The sequence below is a fragment of the Alosa pseudoharengus genome, unplaced genomic scaffold (assembly GCF_046254945.1).
Source record: "Alosa pseudoharengus isolate Yale_2024_CS ecotype anadromous, Long Island Sound unplaced genomic scaffold, YU_APseudo_1.1 YU_APseudo_1.1_scf_2, whole genome shotgun sequence".
Taxonomy (NCBI): domain Eukaryota; kingdom Metazoa; phylum Chordata; class Actinopteri; order Clupeiformes; family Clupeidae; genus Alosa; species Alosa pseudoharengus.
In genome coordinates, this window is record NW_027468663.1 from 50,690,704 (window position 1) to 50,708,511 (window position 17,808).

A 17,808-nucleotide genomic window follows, 5' to 3' on the forward strand; every position below is an offset into this window, starting at 1 on the left:
GCGCTCGGAGTGGCAAATTACGAACGCACCCATAGTGTATGCCTAACCCTAGTCTGTTACTAACTAAGATTATTACAAACTCCTAGCAACCCTGGACGAGTGCTGGCATAGGGGAACATACTTGGTGATGGTGCCATCGATGTCAGAGATGATGACCTTGTCATCCCAGTTCCACAGGTAGATGGTGCCCTCACAGCGGCATGTGCCCTGGTACTGTGTGGTGATGCTGAAGGTCATGTCATTAGGACCCTCTTTCAACTTCAGACTGGCCTGTGGGTTCATCCACACACACACACAAACACACACACAAACATAGACAGGCATGTTCAGGGACAGTCAAAGGCAAACAAACACACACACAGACTAATACATCCACTGAGGGCATGGTCTGTGACTAGTCATTAAAATCAATTGTTACCCTTCACATTAATCATGTGTGACATAGATTGCATGGGTCAACCCAATTACCATGCCATTATCAGGGCGAAAAACCATCCTCACAAATGATCAATTAACCATTACCCATGGGCCCAACATCAGATTTCTACCCCCATTTCTTGAAAATTAATTTCTCTCCCTTTACTGACGTCCATTAAGAAGCTAGTATCATGCCGCATTGTGAAATCCAACCCTCCGGCCCTTCCCCAATAAAACATCCTCCACTGTCAGGAACACTGTGTTCCAGCACGCATCCAACTCATAGGTCATGATTTAATGAAACTGCGTCAGCTCCATCCAAGAGTCCTGCTCATGAGGACGTGGAGGAAAGGAGCCAGCCTCGGCCTCGGCCTCCCAGGGACACTGAGCAGCCACCAGAGGGGGGAGCTGCTCCCCCGTGTGGGCCAGTTGTGCTGCCAATGGAGCTTTGCCACTGGTTCTCACACACAGGCCTTTGCTTTCATGCCGCGTCTGCAGCCTCTTCCTGTTGCCCTGAACACACACACACACACACACACACACACACACACACACACACACACACACACACACACACACACACACACACACACACACACACACACACACACACACACACACACACACACACACACACACACACACACACACACACACACACACACACACACACACACACACACACACACACACACACACACACACACACACACACACACACACGTCTGGTGTGGCGTTTTCCTTATAAACTCTACTACAGTTCTGCACTAGCCCTGAGGCTTAACAAGACCTTGAGCATACAAGTGTAAACAGGACTCAAGGTGGCTAGTGGGGTCTGTGGCCCAGGCACCCTTATGAGGTGAGAGGAAGACGGGCCCTTACGATCTGCTGGGAGGAGAGGCGGAGGGACTTCTTGTAGGAGTGTGTGTGGAGGTGCGCTGAAGAGTCGGCCTGGGCGCTGCGCTCCAGCGAGACGGCCGCGGTGGCACTCAGCTCCTTGGCATCCTCGTCACTCGACGAGTCCCGCTCCAGCGACCTATGGAGGAGACGCGCGTCAGTGTCACGTCATGGCAGCCCAGTTCACTCACTAACACAATAGCTGCTTATACAGTGACATTTACAGATGTACAGCTTCATTATCACCTCCTAGCGAGGTGTTGATTTGGTACATCACTCCTTAACGCCTCTTAGAAAAAAATCAGTCAGATAATGAACTACAGGTTCTGATGACACATTTGTATAGTGAATAGCACAGACTTCACTTCAGACTTGTCTTCTAAGTCTTCTAACCAGTGCGGAATGTTTTGATTGGGGATCAAACGGCTTTGCTGCCTTGGTGCACCTGCTTTAAAAGGAAAGTTGCTTCTCCGTGACAGAACTTTGAGCCCCAGCCCCTGGGGGAAGTGGACAGGCGGTGTTCCAGAATAAACAGCCTTCTTTTAGACTTCTGCTCGTGCGTGTGTGTGTGCGTGTCTGTGTGTGTCTGTGTGTGTGTGTTTTTGTGTGTGTCTGTGTGTGTGTCTGTGTGTGTGTGTGTGTGTGTGTGTGTGTGTGTGTGTGTGTGTGTGTGCGTGTGTGTGTGTGCGTGTGCTGTCGTGCGACATGACAAGCAGTGACGCTGACTCACTGTAGGGCTCGGCTATCCTGGGAAGGTCCCACATCCTCAAGCTGAGAGTCCTTCATCTCCAGCTTGCCTGCACTCTCCGACTAGACAGAGAGAGAGAAGAGAGAGAGAGAGAGAGAAAGAGAGAGGATGAGAGTGCAAGAGAAAGACAGAGAGAGAAGAGACAGGAGAGAGAGAGAGAGAGGATGAGTGCAAGAGAAAGACAGAGAGAGAAGAGACAGGAGAGAGAGAGAGAGAGGATGAGTGCAAGAGAAAGACAGAGAGAGAAAGAGAAGAGAGAGACAGGAGAGAGAGAGAGAGAGACAGAGAGACAGAGTGGATGAGAGTGCAAGAGAAAGACAGAGAGAGAAAGAGAAGAGAGAGACAGGAGAGAGAGAGAGAGAGAGACAGAGACAGAGAGGATGAGAGTGCAAGAGAAAGACAGAGAGAAAGAGAAGAGAGAGAGAGAGAGAGAGAGAGAGAGAGAGAGAGAGAGAGAAGGACAATCCAATTGAATACATAGTGCTTAATTTTTCTTTGTAATTGACTAGACCTTGTCTATTTGCTTTTCCTTTGCTGCGGGGGAGAGCACTGACCGAGCCCATCGACAGCTCGGCTGCCGTGACAACACAGGCTTTAATTACCGCTCGTTTAGGGACGGGCGGCGCGAGATTGAGCACTTATTAGGGCCCTAATGATGTGTCCGCATCCTCACGTCGGCGCCACCATGACACACGCCGCTGATGAAAGGCCTCCCTGGAGAAGAGCCGCCGCACTCGGCGCTCATCCCCCGTCAGCAGCGCTCGGCGGGCAGACAGTAGAGGCACCGGCGCCCCCCTCCATCACTGTCTCATTACACAACTGCATTTGGGCCTGGGGGAGAGGTGGGGGGGGGGGGGGGGGTGACGTCCGGACGTGCGGGAGGACTGTACAAAAGTGTGGATATGTACGTTTGGTGGGCGGAATGTAGGGTGGAGGGTGGCCACAATCATGCCTGCCACAAAGACAGAAAGCCTTCTATCTATCCCACACGAGGATTGTGCAAACACTTCCTCCGTGATGAAAAAATAAAGAGGAACAAGACACTAAGGCTCACTTAAGCCAATGCCAAACTCGGCAATCAATGCGAGCAAAGCGTTCTAAGACGCCGAGTGTGGGAGTCTGAGGGGTGTGGGGAGCAGATATGGATTTCTGTCCGGCTATTTTAATGCACTGTGTGACTACTCACCGGTTTGATGGTGCTGTCGGCTCTCTTGCGCCAGAACCACCAGCGGCCCGACTTCTTTGGCATCCTCTCCTTCACCCAAGCCTCTTCTGTAGCCTAGGGCACACAACAGAAAACATACTAAGTTATACAAGATGGAGGCAACCATGAAAATATATCGGGTAGTTAGTGGTGCATTTTATTCATTCTGATGCTTTCTGATATGTGCTTAATTCAAGTGAGACACTATGGTTGTTATCTAACGGCAACTATATGTTGGACTACCTTAGGCAAGGTTTTCTGAAACGCCTGCAAACTCAGAATCAAGGGAGCAGCTAATGTCCAGTTGTAGTATCTGAAAGACATGAAAAACAACAATGATCAATCAATTTTCTACAAAGACACCCGTGTTGATTTCTGCGATTCGAAAGGTTGAAGATACTTACCTGTTAGCAATTTTTACAACCAGGTTTTGATTGTCTATTATGGCAGGGTTTTCTGCAAATTCCTGGTAGGTGATGATATGTTCCATGAACTTTTCTAGAAAAATAGAAAGGTAAAAATCAAGCCGTTAGCAACAGCCTTCAAGCATTCTAAAGAATGAATACTTCAATAACCTTCCCAGGAGAACAATCCTTTTGAATATAAACCCTTTTAAAACTAAATTCATTATTACATCTGCTCCTACAGACATGCCAACTTGGCTGTATCTAAACCCAGTACATTCCCACAGCATCTTAATACACACTTAGCCCACCAACACAGACAGGCTGGCATTTAAACAGATTCAGTCCTCCCTTCTTTTTTGCTGTTGGTGGTTCTACAGAGTTCCCTCTTTAGAGCCCCTCGGCGCCGTACCTTTGGATATCTCTGCGTTCTCGCTGAGCCCGCCGCACAGGGACAGGGTGACGTCGGGCAGGTCGCCGGCCGAGTCGGACAGACACTCGGTGCCACTGTCAGCTGCCGCACTGCCCACCGACTGGGGCGACTGGGACCCGGAGTGCAGCCCTGACTCAATCCAGTGCTTAGAACCTGGCTCTGAGTCACTGCGCGCGTGCACACACACGCACGCACACACGCACGCACACACGCGCACACACACACGCACACACACACACACGCACGCACACGCACAGGCCCACGCACACGCGCACATACAAACACACACACACGCACACACAGAGAGAGTACAGAGTCCAGTTAAAGGTTGAATGTATACTGTTATCAATGAAAATAAATACTCAATAAGTATGCTTTCCTGCTGTACACCTGTGCAGCATTCATGGCACAGCGTTTGAGAAAGCCCTGCTCTAACTGAGCAATCATATCACTGACCTCTTGGGAAGATAGCGAGCAACAGCATCTGCATCAAGTACATTCAAGTCGTCCAGGTAGATATCTTCAGGCCCCTGGTGCTGACTCCTCTTTGGGACTCCTGTTAGATAATAAACATTAAGATAAAGACCAGAGCCCTTGAGAAGTCCTTCAGGCTATTCACAAAGCATTTCATCTTCAAATTGCATTAAAACCTCCTGGCTGTTTTCTCCTGAATCCTATTGATAAAGCTGCTGAGACACTTTACTAGTACTTCTTTACTATGAAAAAACATCTTGTTTGTTAAGAGACTTTAAGGAGTGGTTGATTAGTGACAGGTCTGTACCCGCGAGTAGGCATGTGCATGCGCATCACAAAGATGGATGAATGAAATAAAACTGGAATAGGCTACAAAACAAATCATAATGGAATATGCTATCCACAGGTTGAGTATCAGCTTGCAGTTTTGTATCTGTATGATAACATGTTTGTGTAGACAGAAGCTAGTTTATTTTTATAATACAATTCAATTACACTCAGTTACATGGAATTCAATTTCATAACTAAATGGGTTGTTTCCATTGATGGGTGACATTTTTTCATCCCTTATAATTAACTCATTGAATGCCAAGCTGTTTTCGGAAGCTTTGTCCTAGAGTGCCAGCAATCTAGACCATTGTTGATGATTTTTGTACAGCCACAGAACACATACAATGGCTTGTTTAAAAGGTGAGACTTTAAGCTCTCAGTGGGTGCAAACCGTGTATCTCTACACACCTCTGTTCCTGAGAAATCCCAAGCTAAACAGTGGCTAGTTTTAATCAAAATTGCAGTTTTTTTCTAGAAATGGAGATATAACGTCTTTCATGAAATATGAAGTGTTGCCTGTAAACTTTCCGGGAAGTGATCAGCGAGACCTGGCGAGACTGCCACCTAGTGATAGACCCACGAAAATGGCCTGGTTTTGAGCTGCCGTGCATGCGTCACTGATTCGACCCAAAGCAGCAACCGAGTTATGATAAAAAGTCCGGATAAAATGTCCAGATTGTGCGTTTTCATGAGTTTTCGATCGTCATATATTTCATTTCCATTCATCACAGAGTTCCCAAAATCACATATAAGGTGTGTTAGAGTGTCTAGTTTCGTAATTTAAAAAAAAAAGCTAAAAACGTAATATTACGTTTTTGGCACTCAACGCATGGGAAGGAAAAACGTAATATTACATTTTTTGCACTCAATGAGTTAAAGGCCTTTAATATAAGGCCTTTAACTTTAAGCTTGATGGCGCGTCCCCCAGCGTCAACTTCAAGGCACCACTGCCAGCATTGACTTCAAGGCACCTTATCCTAACCTTAACCCTAAACCCAGCGCTGCCTTGAAGTCGACGGTGGGGGCCCAAAAGACCATATAACCTTTAATTAATCCCTTGCAATTGATTTTAACTGTTTTCCCAAAGAGTTTTTGTTTAGAGTTTCTCCTAGGAGCAAGTTTGAACAGATTCTATATTTGAGACGCTTTGGGAATGTGGGCCCAGGTGTTATCTCTGCTATCTTTCACTTCTCTCGAAACCCTACGTTAGACTGTAAAAGTGCAAAGTGCAAGGCACACCTTTCTTCTTGGAAGGTGAGTCAGACTTGGAGGTGTCGGCCATGTCCCCGGCCATCTGAGCAGCGGCAGCAGCAGCAGCTTGGGCGTTGGCTGGTGTGGACGTGCTCACGCCAGGCTCGGACACCTCCTCGGACACCTCCTCGGGCTCCGAGGGGGTCAAGGTGCTGACGGGGGCCACTGTGGTCACAGGTGTGGTCACAGGTGTGGTCACGGGCGAGCGGGGCTTGGGCTTGACGATGGCGCACACCGGGGTTGGGTCCTCCTGATGACCGACCCGGCCGCTGCCACCCTGCCCGTCGGTCTCAGTGCCCATGGCCTCGGAGCTCAGGATGACCCGGAAGTGCGTGTTCTCCGAGGGCGTGATGGTGACCATCTTGGGCAGCTCGGGTCTCTCCTTTTTGGGAGCCTGGAGACACAGCTGCTATGAATGACTTATCAGTGTGTCAGACACACACACACACACACACACACACACACACACACACACACACACACACACACACACACACACACGCGTGCGCGTGCGCGTGTCTGACACACTGATAAGTCGCTAACACGTGTGTGTGTGTGTGTGGTGCAGTGTGTAGATGCCTCCTTACCCGCGTTGGCTCAGGGAACTCCCCCCAGGTCCACTGCATGTGCGACTCCGCTCTGAGCATGCTCTCTGAGGGCCGCACCATCAACTCAGAGTCACTCTTTGGGGAGAAGGCCTGGGATAGGCCATGACTGTACAAATGAATTAAGAAATAAAAAAAGTTAGATATTGAGTCTCAAAAGTGTTCTTTTGTAAGGATGTTCATGATACGGAGCCTTTAGAGAGCCGATACCTGTCTGAGGTAGACCAATCTCCATCAGAAAAGGGGTAGTTGTCTAAGGAATGGTGTGCAGGGTATTTTTGTTCCACCTCCCGTGCAGTGCTAATAGAAGGAGATCTGCGTGGCAGGACAACAATTAGGATTAGGCAAGTGGCCATTCTGTAAAAAAGGTATACACTTCATCTACGCCAAACAATGGTCAGTGTTCCAGTATTCCGACAGTCTGTGCGTCTGAGCCGCGGGCAGGAGTAGCCACAGCTAGTGATGGGCAAATGAAGCTTTGGTGAACCACTAAACCACAGCAGTGTGAAGCTAGCAACACTAATGAAAAAATCCAATATGGCTGCCACATGTAGATTTTTCAACATAAAAGCCCTTACCCAAATACCCCAGTATATGTAACCAAAAATATTGGTTTGCTAAGGACTTTTATGTTGAAAAATGTATGTGTGGCGGCCATCTTTTTGCTTTTCAGCTAGTGTCGCTAGGTTCACACTGCTGTGGTTCAGTGGTTCACCAAAGCTTCATTTGCCCATCACTAGCCGCAGCCATGCCCCTCACTCACCTGGGGCTGTGCGCTGCCGTCTCCTCGTCAGAGCTCAGGTCCATCTCAAAGATCTCCTCGCTGGGCTGGGGGGGGGTGGCGACGGTGGCCGGCGGGGTCAGCTCCTCGCGTCGCGGGTCACCCTTGTGCTTCTTCCTCCTCTTCCTCTTCTTCTTCACCGAGCTGGTGCTGCTGACTGGTGCCTCGGGGGGGTCGTCGGCCTCCGGGGGCTCGTCCACGGCTCCAGCGCCCTGCCCGCCGATCCAGAACATGTGGCTCTCGGTGGGGATGGGCGAGGTGGCCAGGTGAGCCGGGACGATTTCCTGTAGATGAGAACAGGACGGCGTTTAATTGTGCTCTTTCAGTACAGTGCAACAGCTCAGCAAAGCATGCACAAAAACAAGAAAAGACAAAGAGGAAGGAGACCGTCAAATAAATAACAACATCAGGCACATAACACACAATCTATTTTCTATTTGATTTCTTGATTTCTTCAGGCACATAACACACAATCTATTTTCTATTTGATATACTTGACAAATCTCGTCTGAACAGTGGGGCTGTAATTTGGGCAAAATATCGCATATTGCATTTTTTTTTCTGACAGATGTTGCGATTTTCTGACAGATGTTGCGATTTTCTTTTTGAAAGTCAAACTCCACTTCTATATTCCTAATTTCACCAAGTTGGGCCACTTCTGATTAGTGAGCATGCCAAGTGCATGAGAAACACAGCACTCCTGTTAGGTGAGCTTCATGGTCTGTCGCACAAGGAGGATGACATGAATGTAAAAAATCATAGATGTGACAACATGTATCATTGGGACAGTTGCGAGCTGCGCAAATAATTGCAGCCTTTGCTGTCAGATCATTGCATTAGTTCAAATTGTGATTTCAATTAAAAATGGATTAATTGTGCAGCCCTACCTAAAATGTCATGTCCATTTAATATTGTCATAGGCACTAAGCAATATCTATACTGCATCTATATCAATCTGTATATTTTACTTTCAGCCTGAAATAAACACCCAGAAGAGGGATTAAAGGGAATGGAATGCATTCAAGTCCAATCATGGCTCTGGGTGCAGATACACACATTAAAGAAGCAATTTCTGTGCTTGCCGCACATGTAATTGACTTAGGCTCATAGATCTCTTAGGAATCTGATGACTTAAAACAACATGGGAGTCTTTTCAACAGAAGCCTAAGCCCTGTTCAGATCAGTGCTCAAGGAGACTGTAATGCAATGAATGGGAGCTCTCGCAGTCAAAAATATTCACTGATTAAAATTCGGTGTTTGTTTAACAGCCTGGTGTGATGGGATGGTCCATGAGCAATAACAGATGCAGTGGTGTGAATGCTCACATTCTGCTCCTCCGTTTCCTGCACGAAGAAGGCCTCCCCGTTGTCTCCCAGCTTCATGTGCAAATCCACCGGCTCCCCATTGATCTCGATGTCGATCTGTGAAAAAAACAAGCACAGGACCCCACGGGGGGTGAGCGCCGGCCTTAAATAGAAGCACATGGCGGAGCCGCAACGAGCTTTTCCCCGGGCCCCTCATGATTATCGTGCTCTCTGACCTCTAGTCAAGGGAAAGCTCTAGGAAAGCTTTCAGGTGAAGCTAGCCAGGCAGGCCCCTGTGGTTCCCTCCGCACACTGCCTGAGGGGGAAGCTCTAGAGCGGGGCTGGCCTCCTCGGTGGGCCCCAAACCCAATTAGGCTACAAGGCGCTTCCTGAGCGCAGGAAGGCAGCCTGCTAACTGGGCTCCACGGAGGGCCAGGTTATTCAGCGAACCTGATACGGCCAAAGTACTGGCCCTGGCGTTGGCCTCGGGTGTTTTCGCATGGAGCTAACTTAATGTGGTGGTGGAGGTGCACGGTTGCACTACTGCAAGGAGAGCTGGCAACCTGATCCTTGCCGTCTTAAATGACATGCATTCAACCCCCTTTCCTCCCTCACAGTTGCTCTCTCTCTCTCTCTCTCTCTCTCTTATCTACTTTCTCACTTCCCATTCCAAACACACACAAAAAAACTTTTGCATTCTAACGCACATCCTGTAGTTTTCTCTCCCTCTTTTTTCTCCTCCCTCTCCAGCACTGCTTGCTTTGTGTTGCCTGCAGCCTGTTGGGTTTATTTCCCAGGTTGCTCTGTGATTTATGTTTGTCGAGAGGTGGGCTAGAATCTTAATAACCGGCAGGGATCAGGAGAGGTGAAGCTCCTGCAAAGCTCACCAGCATACAGAGCGGCCGAGTCCGCTCACGTTCCCCGGCTGTGTGCGAGAGGGTGGACCGTGCCAGCCCTGCTTACCGACAACATACATCACGTTAAACAGCCTGCTTCACATAGCGTTAGCTGAGCACTAACACTCGTTTGGAATGCTGACCACAGAACAAAGGATGCGTAGTGGGTGGGTGGGGGGGTGGCTGGGCAGCTTTTTGAGAATCACTCAAATATAATTAGGCAGAACACAGTACAAAAAAGGCTTTGGTGCGGCACAGTCGAGGCTTCTTGACAGGCCAAACACGAGCTGCAGACGATCCTTTGAGGACTGTGTCTTTGTCAGTCTTGCACACCCACCACCACCTTCCCTGCAATGTGCGTCTGATTAAGTTTTATCTTCATTACGGATTGCCATGGCCCATGAGACGAAAAAGATCATAATAAAATGACGGATAAACACCCACATAGTAATACAGGTCTACATGTAAGAAGAGTTAGGAAGAATTCAGACATCTTTTTTTCCCCTCACCCCCATCTCACAAGCAACCTTGATGAGACAATCCCTCCCACCTTCTCTTTAATGTGGAGCTTGACTCTGAGAAACCTGTTGCCATAGCGACTGCGCCTCTTTTCTCTTCTCTACACCTCTCAACAATCCTCTCCTCTGCGCAGATGGTTGACGAGCACACCCTTCCCCCGCCTCCATTTTTTTGTCCCCGTGCTCAAGGCTCTCTGCTACTGTGGCTGTGACTGACGCCCACACAGCCTAGTACAAAAAAAAAAACACAGAGGTCACGGCGAAATGTGACCAGCATCATTTTGGTGGCGGTTCAGCCCAGTGGTTTCTACCGCCAAAGCGCTGCGACACGCTTTTTGCTGTGGGTGGAAGCCAGCGAGTCGTTGATCAGAGTAGACGGGGTTCTCACCGCTAATGAGAAAATACAGCGCTGGGATTCTGAGTTTTGTTTTCCCCCAATAAATAACATTCAGTCGATGGGCTCAGGCAGGCCTCGCTAACTAGCAGATGCAGGACCATGGAGCCAACTGATAAGGTCATTCATTTCGCCAGCCTGCACCGTGCCAAGCTGAGCTCACACACACCATGTGACTCCATAAAAAAGTGATTGTTTATGCTCAGCTGTGCACATTCCTTCAGTGGACCTTTCTCATGCAGAGAGGCAAGAACCAACACCAGTCCACAGATGAGCCTAACATACAGTGTACTCAATATCTGTCTGAGCTTATATACATATTCATGCACATTTCAAAAGTTTTACAATACTTTTTGAGGATCTTTAATGACATTTCCATGACCTTGTGCACCCTCCAAGTAAACAAAATTGGATAAGTTAGTCCACTGGTTGGTTGCTGAATGAAATTTCTTTAAAAAACTCCATGGCTTTCTTTCATTTGCATGACCATGGGAACTCTATAAGCCAAAGGTTATTAATTAGGCCTAACACGCAATTCATTTAGTCTGTGAAATCACACATCAGATGGCCATCTCCAATTTCCTTCAAATACCTAGCCTAGGTCCCCCCAACCGGCCATTCTCACTTCACCATTCTAATAATGTCTGCTCTCTCTGTTTACAACCCGCCCGCCCTGCCCGGTACCTGTCCTACAGCCTCTCTGGAGGCCCACCCTCACACTTACCACTTTCTCCTTGGAGCGCAGCACCCCGAGCTTCCCGAAGCGCACGTGGAACGGCGAACACTGGTAGGTGCCATCCCTCTGGCGCACCACCACCACGTCGATGCAGCCGGAGAGCGTGGCCTGGTTGATGCCCTTGTACAGCTCCTTCACCGTCACCAGCACCTGGCCTGCCAGCTGACCCACATAGTTCATGGTGTCTGCCTGAGGAAAAGGACAGGAAGTATTCATTGTTATGGCATGTGGTACAGCTTGATGGTTTTTAATGAAAGCAAACAACTTCACGAGCCTGAGTTCCTTTATGAAAGTAATTCTTTCTTCCCCGACGTTTTTTTCCATTCTCACTTTGAGTCAGCGAAAATGGACCCTTGTTAGCCACTCAGAGAAGACTGCGGTGTCTCTTTCGCACAAATTCAGTTTTGGCTTGCGCTGTCCATCTGCTCCCTGGAGCCCCTTATCTCGCTGTGACAAGACTGACTACTAAGTGTGAACTGTGCAGCTGAGCATGGGAACCACAGCCAGCCAGAGCCAGGAAGCCGAGGAGCAGGAGAGACAGACGCTCAGGCACCCTGCAAGCCTGTCCTCTGCCTGCCCATACATCCTGTTTACAAGCTGACCTTAAGTTCATTCACCAACCATAACAACTGCTGGGGAAAAAAACCTTAACTTACAGTGCAAAGGTGCAATGTGCTGTTTTTGTACCCTTGCAGAAGAACTTCCCCTTTGGCCCCAACACATGATAAACAATTTCACATGAGGCTTGGACTTCTTTAGCTTACTAAGCAATTTAATTGTTGAAAAGTAATAAATCTATTACTTGCATTTACGCAAACTTGGGTCATGAACTAGTAAAATGACATTGCACTTTCTGGAAAGGCCATTCATAGCCTGGTTGATTTGTTTGTTTTGGTTTTACACACCAATGTTAGCCATCTGTCTCAAACTAAAATTGATTTAAAGTAAATTAAACCTCAACACCAGAGAGCACAGTGGGACCCTGCAGGATATATTGAGAACGTTAGAGAGCCTCACTGTGAGTGTGAATGAACAAATGAACATGATCTTATTCAGAGCGGTGGCATTTGGGAAATCTAAAAGTTGTTGTCCAGGCGACCATACAGACAGGACAGGAAGCAATGTGAACACTCATCAGATATCTGAACAGACAGAAAAGCAATAAAGGGCTCTGGGCACAACAAAGGCCCTCATAGACAGAAGCTAACTTTAACTAGCCTACACAGCATAAACACTGTGTGAGAGCAATTGTGCAGCTGCAAACACCACTGCATACAGCTTAATGCAGCTCTAGTGTTCTAATTGTGAGGTGTAATTTCACAAAAATATCTATGCAAAATGAGTGAGGCATATTAATTGTAAGCAACTCAATTGTAGAATCCCTTTATGACCAAAATAAGTTACTGCTGTAGTGAAGTAGCTTCTTGAAATATTTTTTTTTTTTGCTAGTGCAAGTGCTAATAGAAATTGCACATGGTACTGTAGCCCATTAGAGAAATATTGTATAATAATAATAATAATAATAATAAACTGTTTTTCTTAGTCGCTTTGGTACATTTCTCAAATCATCCTCAACATTTGCAAAACAGTAAGTGCATTTCTCAAAACAATTCGTAAAAATAGCAAAACACCATGGATTACCTGCAAAAGCCACTCTCTTGCTTAAAATCCTTAGATCATCCCTCAAAAGTAAATATCTGTGTCAATGAACATGTCAGTGTCATCAGAATGACAAGTCCTTGTGTCATTGTGTACGAATACGACAGTCAAATTGGTTAGTCATGTTGTCAATATAATAGTGTACTCTGGAGGGATGTTCTGATGTAAACTATGGCTTAAGTTTTGATGACAATTACTGTATTGCAAATTGTAGGTTTCACCTTAGTGTATATGGGAGTTTGATTGCAAGAGACTGGACAATATTCACATTTATGCTTTTACTGTTTCTATTGTTGACAGACCATGTCATTGCGATACATAAAGGAAAAGACAGCACTGCACATGCAAAACAAAACAGAAAACAAAAGTAGAAATGTGAACATAGGACAATCTCTTTAGGGAAAACTGTACAGTGCTGGAGGAATTACAGTGCAGTCTTCCTACACCTCCTGACGTTCCTGTCTGTTAGGCCACAAATTCTCATTCACATCACAACGAATATCATCTTGCTTGACATTATGACAACTTGTTCAACCATTTTGCATGTAAAGACGTATGCTATGAACTAATGCCTAAATGTTGTGGGGGGGTGAGACTATTCAACAGAGATCCATTATAATACATTTTGATCAACATGACATATAAGCAATTGATAATGTAGGAAACAGCAGAGAATTGTATATAATCATTTGCATGGATGTACCAAACTACTTGCAACTTATTCAAAGAAATGAGAAACTGCTTTTTTGATGTGCACAAGTGACACAATGATGTGAAGATTGAACAGGTAGTTTTGAGAATTTCAATTCTGATCTGAGAAATGTACCAAAGCGACTGAGAAAAACTGTAATAATAATAATAATAGGCTTTGTATAGCACCTTTCATACACAAAATGCAGCTCAAAATGCTTTACATTTGGAACATTAAGCTTTAGTATTTTTAAATATTTAATAAATTAATGGGGGGGGGCTGTGGCATGTACAGTTCCATGTACGGGACCAAGTGCCCATGGGGACCCAGGTACGAATCCAATCTCATACGGTCATTTCCCGATTCCCACCTCATTTCTCTCTCCCACTTACTTCCTGTCACTCTTCACTTTAATGAAAAAGTGAACCATGTCCAGAATGGAACCATAAAAGTGACCAAGACCTTGGCTATTGCCAGTGATGAGGGAACCTGCTCCCTCACTTTGTATACCAGAGGACCAGGGTGAAAGGCAAGACAAACTCAAGAAGTTCCACTCTTCAACTAAAAGGAAACTCATTTTCAGCCCTAATTTCAATTGCAGGGAGATGGACAATCATCAAGGTGAAATAGGCCTAGCTAACTAGCTAGCAGAGCAAACTGATCCAAGAAAACTCAGTCACATGTTAAATGTTGATTCATGAACATTTTATACTCAGCTCACACATTTTTCTCTCATTAAAAAAACCCTTGTCATACAGTAATTGAATAGTAATTAAATTGAATTGCACTGATTGATATCTCACTGGTGTGCAGGCTATTACATTTCAAACACAGAACTCACCTTTGAGAGGGATTTGGAACTCATTGTAACGTTTTGTTTATGTAATTGTATTGTAATTACTCTCAGAATTTGTTTTGTTTTCCCATAAATCCACAACTACCTATCCTGGTGTAGAGCCCAAAGGTAACAATGACTAATTGGATACAAGGCTCGCTGTTCTTAAGTGTTTCTTAAGAGGCTTCGTTGTCACGGCTAGTAGACTTTGAACCATGGAACCCACACGATTATGAAATTGCCCATCGCCTACACTTCTTGGGACCAAGCAGAACACCTTATCACTGATAAATGGTAAAAGACTATGAGATAGAGCATCACATGGCAAAAAAGGAATTTCATCCTAGCAAATTGAAAAAAGGAACATCACATGCTGTTATGATCCGTACACAAACCTCCAATCACGACACCCCATTAAATTCGGAGGGTGGCCTGATGAGTCATGACTGATGCTGATGTTAGCCTGCACTAATGAGACGCCAAGTTCTACCCTGCTCTAGGGGAGATGTATCCAGGAACCCATTGAATAGTCTTCAAAAGGCCTCTCACTCACCAAGGACCAGGAGGACCTGAGGGATGGGGAGTCATCCTGCTCACTTGTGTCGTACTCCGTCAGGCTAGCCGCAGAGTGTACCCTCTTCATCTCCACCTCTCTGTATCCCACTCAGAGCCAAGTGTTCTTCTGCTCTCCAGTAACACATCTGTCATCCTCATCTTGATCTCAAATAGCGGACTCCTCCCCAGCCGACCTCACGATAACCCCCAACAGGTAGTTTTAAACACCAACAATTGATCACAGCGTGAATTCTCATCCCACTGTTGTAATGATGTTCACTGTGCTACTCGTAGTGTCCTTTGAAGCAATGCGTTCAGACAACATCTAACCATGCACCAAACTATGTACGAGAGGCCACCTTACTTTTAACCAATCAGACGGCAGCATATGGACTGGTTCTCTGGAGCTGATAAGGGGTTGTTTCCTGTAAAGGGTATCCTGGCGTTACCCCTTGATAAGGGGGTTAAGTAAGAAGACCAACAGGGGTGGAGTCTGGAAATGGGCCAGTCCAGCATGCTGTCACGTGTGACAACATTTTCCTCTTGGCACAACACAGGTGTGCTCAGGCAGCAGTGGTTAATGATTTTACAGAGAGGACTCCCAGTGCTCTGTGTACAGTGTAAACCAGATTGCTGACAACAGTTGAGGAGTAGTGAGTCATTCCAATTCAAATGAGATAGCCTTTGGCTACAAATTGCAGGTTATCACGGGTGCTTTTCCATTTGAGCCAAAACCAAAGATTTTTTTTAATTATTATTATTATTTTTTGCGGAGGGCAGCTGTCAGCACTTAGTCTCTCTTTGGACATTCAAACAGGGCGTTCCTAAAGATACATGGCCAGTGGCCAGCTCGTGGAAAAGCGTACAAAAACAAACATCATTCAAACACCAAAATCTACTCAGTTGTACTCAAAAATGTATTTTTACTGGTCAAGTTTGTTTGCTTAATCAATGCACACAATCGCAATTGGTGAAAATCTGAACATTTGGTTCAAGGTCGATGTTTCAGGACAGGTCTGGGAAACTGGTGGCTATTGATCAGCCTATAGTGCCAAAATTGCCCTATTATATTTAAAAGACAGAGCTGCTTCCACATAACGTTATAGCAGTGGCAAACCCTAGGTTGTATGGTTTACTTTAGGCCAAGCTTTTTTTTATTGAACACTAACGTTACTATTAAGATGTATGACACATCCATGACACAGATAGGTGATGTGTGCACTGGTCTTTGAATTCTGGAGTCAATGTAGGCTAGTGTCACATTCCAGAAGTTAAATTTGAAACTACGTCACTGTCCAGTTGGACAAGTTAAGCTTAGTGCTTTTTCATGCCAGACTGAAGTCAGAAAAGTTATATTCAGTGTGTTATAGTTTGTGATAGAATGGAACAATACAAAAAAGTGTTTTTAATCGTCATGCTATAAAATAGTAGTCTATTCTACATACGTAGCTACTTATTTCGTATTCGAGTTTGAAAACATGCCCAAAATATACTATTCCTACGTTAGCCCTCATCCAGCTCAGCTTGATCAGCTAGTGGCTCAAATAAGTGCTGTCAACAGCTGTTAAGGTTCACCTATGTTGGTGTCATCATTAGTCCAAGTAAACTCAGACAGCGTGTTGTAAACATTTGTCGCTAACTAGCTAGTTAGTTATGGCGTGAGAAGGTAACGTTAGGCCTATGATGTTGCCATAATCACTATATCACATCTACAAGGAATCAAGGGTGCATTGCGTTACAGTTAGGCCAATGAATTAGCTAACTGACTGCTAGCTGGCTAACTCCAGCATAAGCTACAAGCTAGGCAGCTAGCTAGCCTAATGAACTTACACCACCCGGGATGATTCAAATTGAGAAACAATTCATCCGCGAGCAAGAATATAATTTGCCATCATAACGTCACACAACAGATTAACATTCTAAATTAAATATTGTATGTAACATGCAAATGTATTCCCTTATTTAACTCAGTTGTACTATTACATTAGCTAACGTTACTTTATAATTGAACATACAGCTGTCGTTGACCGGTCGGTCGTTAGCTAACAAGCCGGTGAAACATCAGTGAATAAATTCACTTGGATCTGACGGTTTAAAAGCAAACGTAAGCCTCACCAAATCAACTGCACATACGAGCAGTCAAAAATCAATGTAATTAACATTAGCTGTAACTATAAGACGTAAACTAATGGATTCCTTGTTGTCAGCTAGCATATCATATAATGGCTTTCGTGTTTACCTTGTCTCTGGTTAGCTCGGTGTCAAGATGACGAAAACGTTGCTGTAGGGTCTTCTTTCCTGCTCCGAGTCCTTTACCAATTCCTCTTCATTTCTGAACTACTCCTCTTTCTCGTGAATTTTCTGATCGTCTTTCAAACCCAAGAATCACTGGGTGGTAAACAAACCTTCAAAACGGAAAACAATGTCCTGTCAAGTCTGTGACACCCTTTCTTAGACCATGACCGGACGGTCACAGGCAAACTGGGTGAAAATGAGAACACTCACGTGATTCAAAGTCACTACAGGTTTATTATTAAGCGACTCTTTTTAGTTTCACTTTATATAGTGCTATTAGGGTAAATGTTATTGTGTTCTAATAGGTAATTATAATAATTTTAGATAAAGAGCACAAGTATTATTCTGAAGGCATTATTTACTTTTATTGCTTAATGTGGG

General features: G+C 45.6%; 1 protein-coding gene across 3 annotated transcripts in view; it reads right to left on the minus strand.

Annotated features, from left to right (window-relative positions):
- The window catches only part of lpin2 (lipin 2), a 23,627-nt gene extending 6,027 nt beyond the window's left edge, over positions 1–17,600 (minus strand). The window contains exons 1-15 of one of the 3 annotated variants that reach the window (XM_076295415.1): positions 17,372–17,600; positions 11,381–11,581; positions 8,870–8,965; positions 7,527–7,828; positions 6,974–7,078; positions 6,746–6,872; positions 6,147–6,564; positions 4,560–4,659; positions 4,083–4,270; positions 3,671–3,764; positions 3,510–3,579; positions 3,249–3,341; positions 2,045–2,124; positions 1,300–1,453; positions 122–270 (exon numbers count right to left, since the gene is read on the minus strand). In XM_076295415.1, coding sequence (XP_076151530.1) covers positions 122–270; positions 1,300–1,453; positions 2,045–2,124; positions 3,249–3,341; positions 3,510–3,579; positions 3,671–3,764; positions 4,083–4,270; positions 4,560–4,659; positions 6,147–6,564; positions 6,746–6,872; positions 6,974–7,078; positions 7,527–7,828; positions 8,870–8,965; positions 11,381–11,572 — 2,168 coding nt within the window. In that variant the 5' untranslated portion in view covers positions 11,573–11,581; positions 17,372–17,600. Of the gene's footprint in view, positions 1–121; positions 271–1,299; positions 1,454–2,044; positions 2,125–3,248; positions 3,342–3,509; positions 3,580–3,670; positions 3,765–4,082; positions 4,271–4,559; positions 4,660–6,146; positions 6,565–6,745; positions 6,873–6,973; positions 7,079–7,526; positions 7,829–8,869; positions 8,966–11,380; positions 11,582–15,130; positions 15,456–17,371 lie in introns of those variants that run through there. The other 2 variants (XM_076295414.1, XM_076295413.1) reach the window with 2 other exon arrangements.
- Between the last annotated feature and the right edge of the window lie 208 nt (positions 17,601–17,808).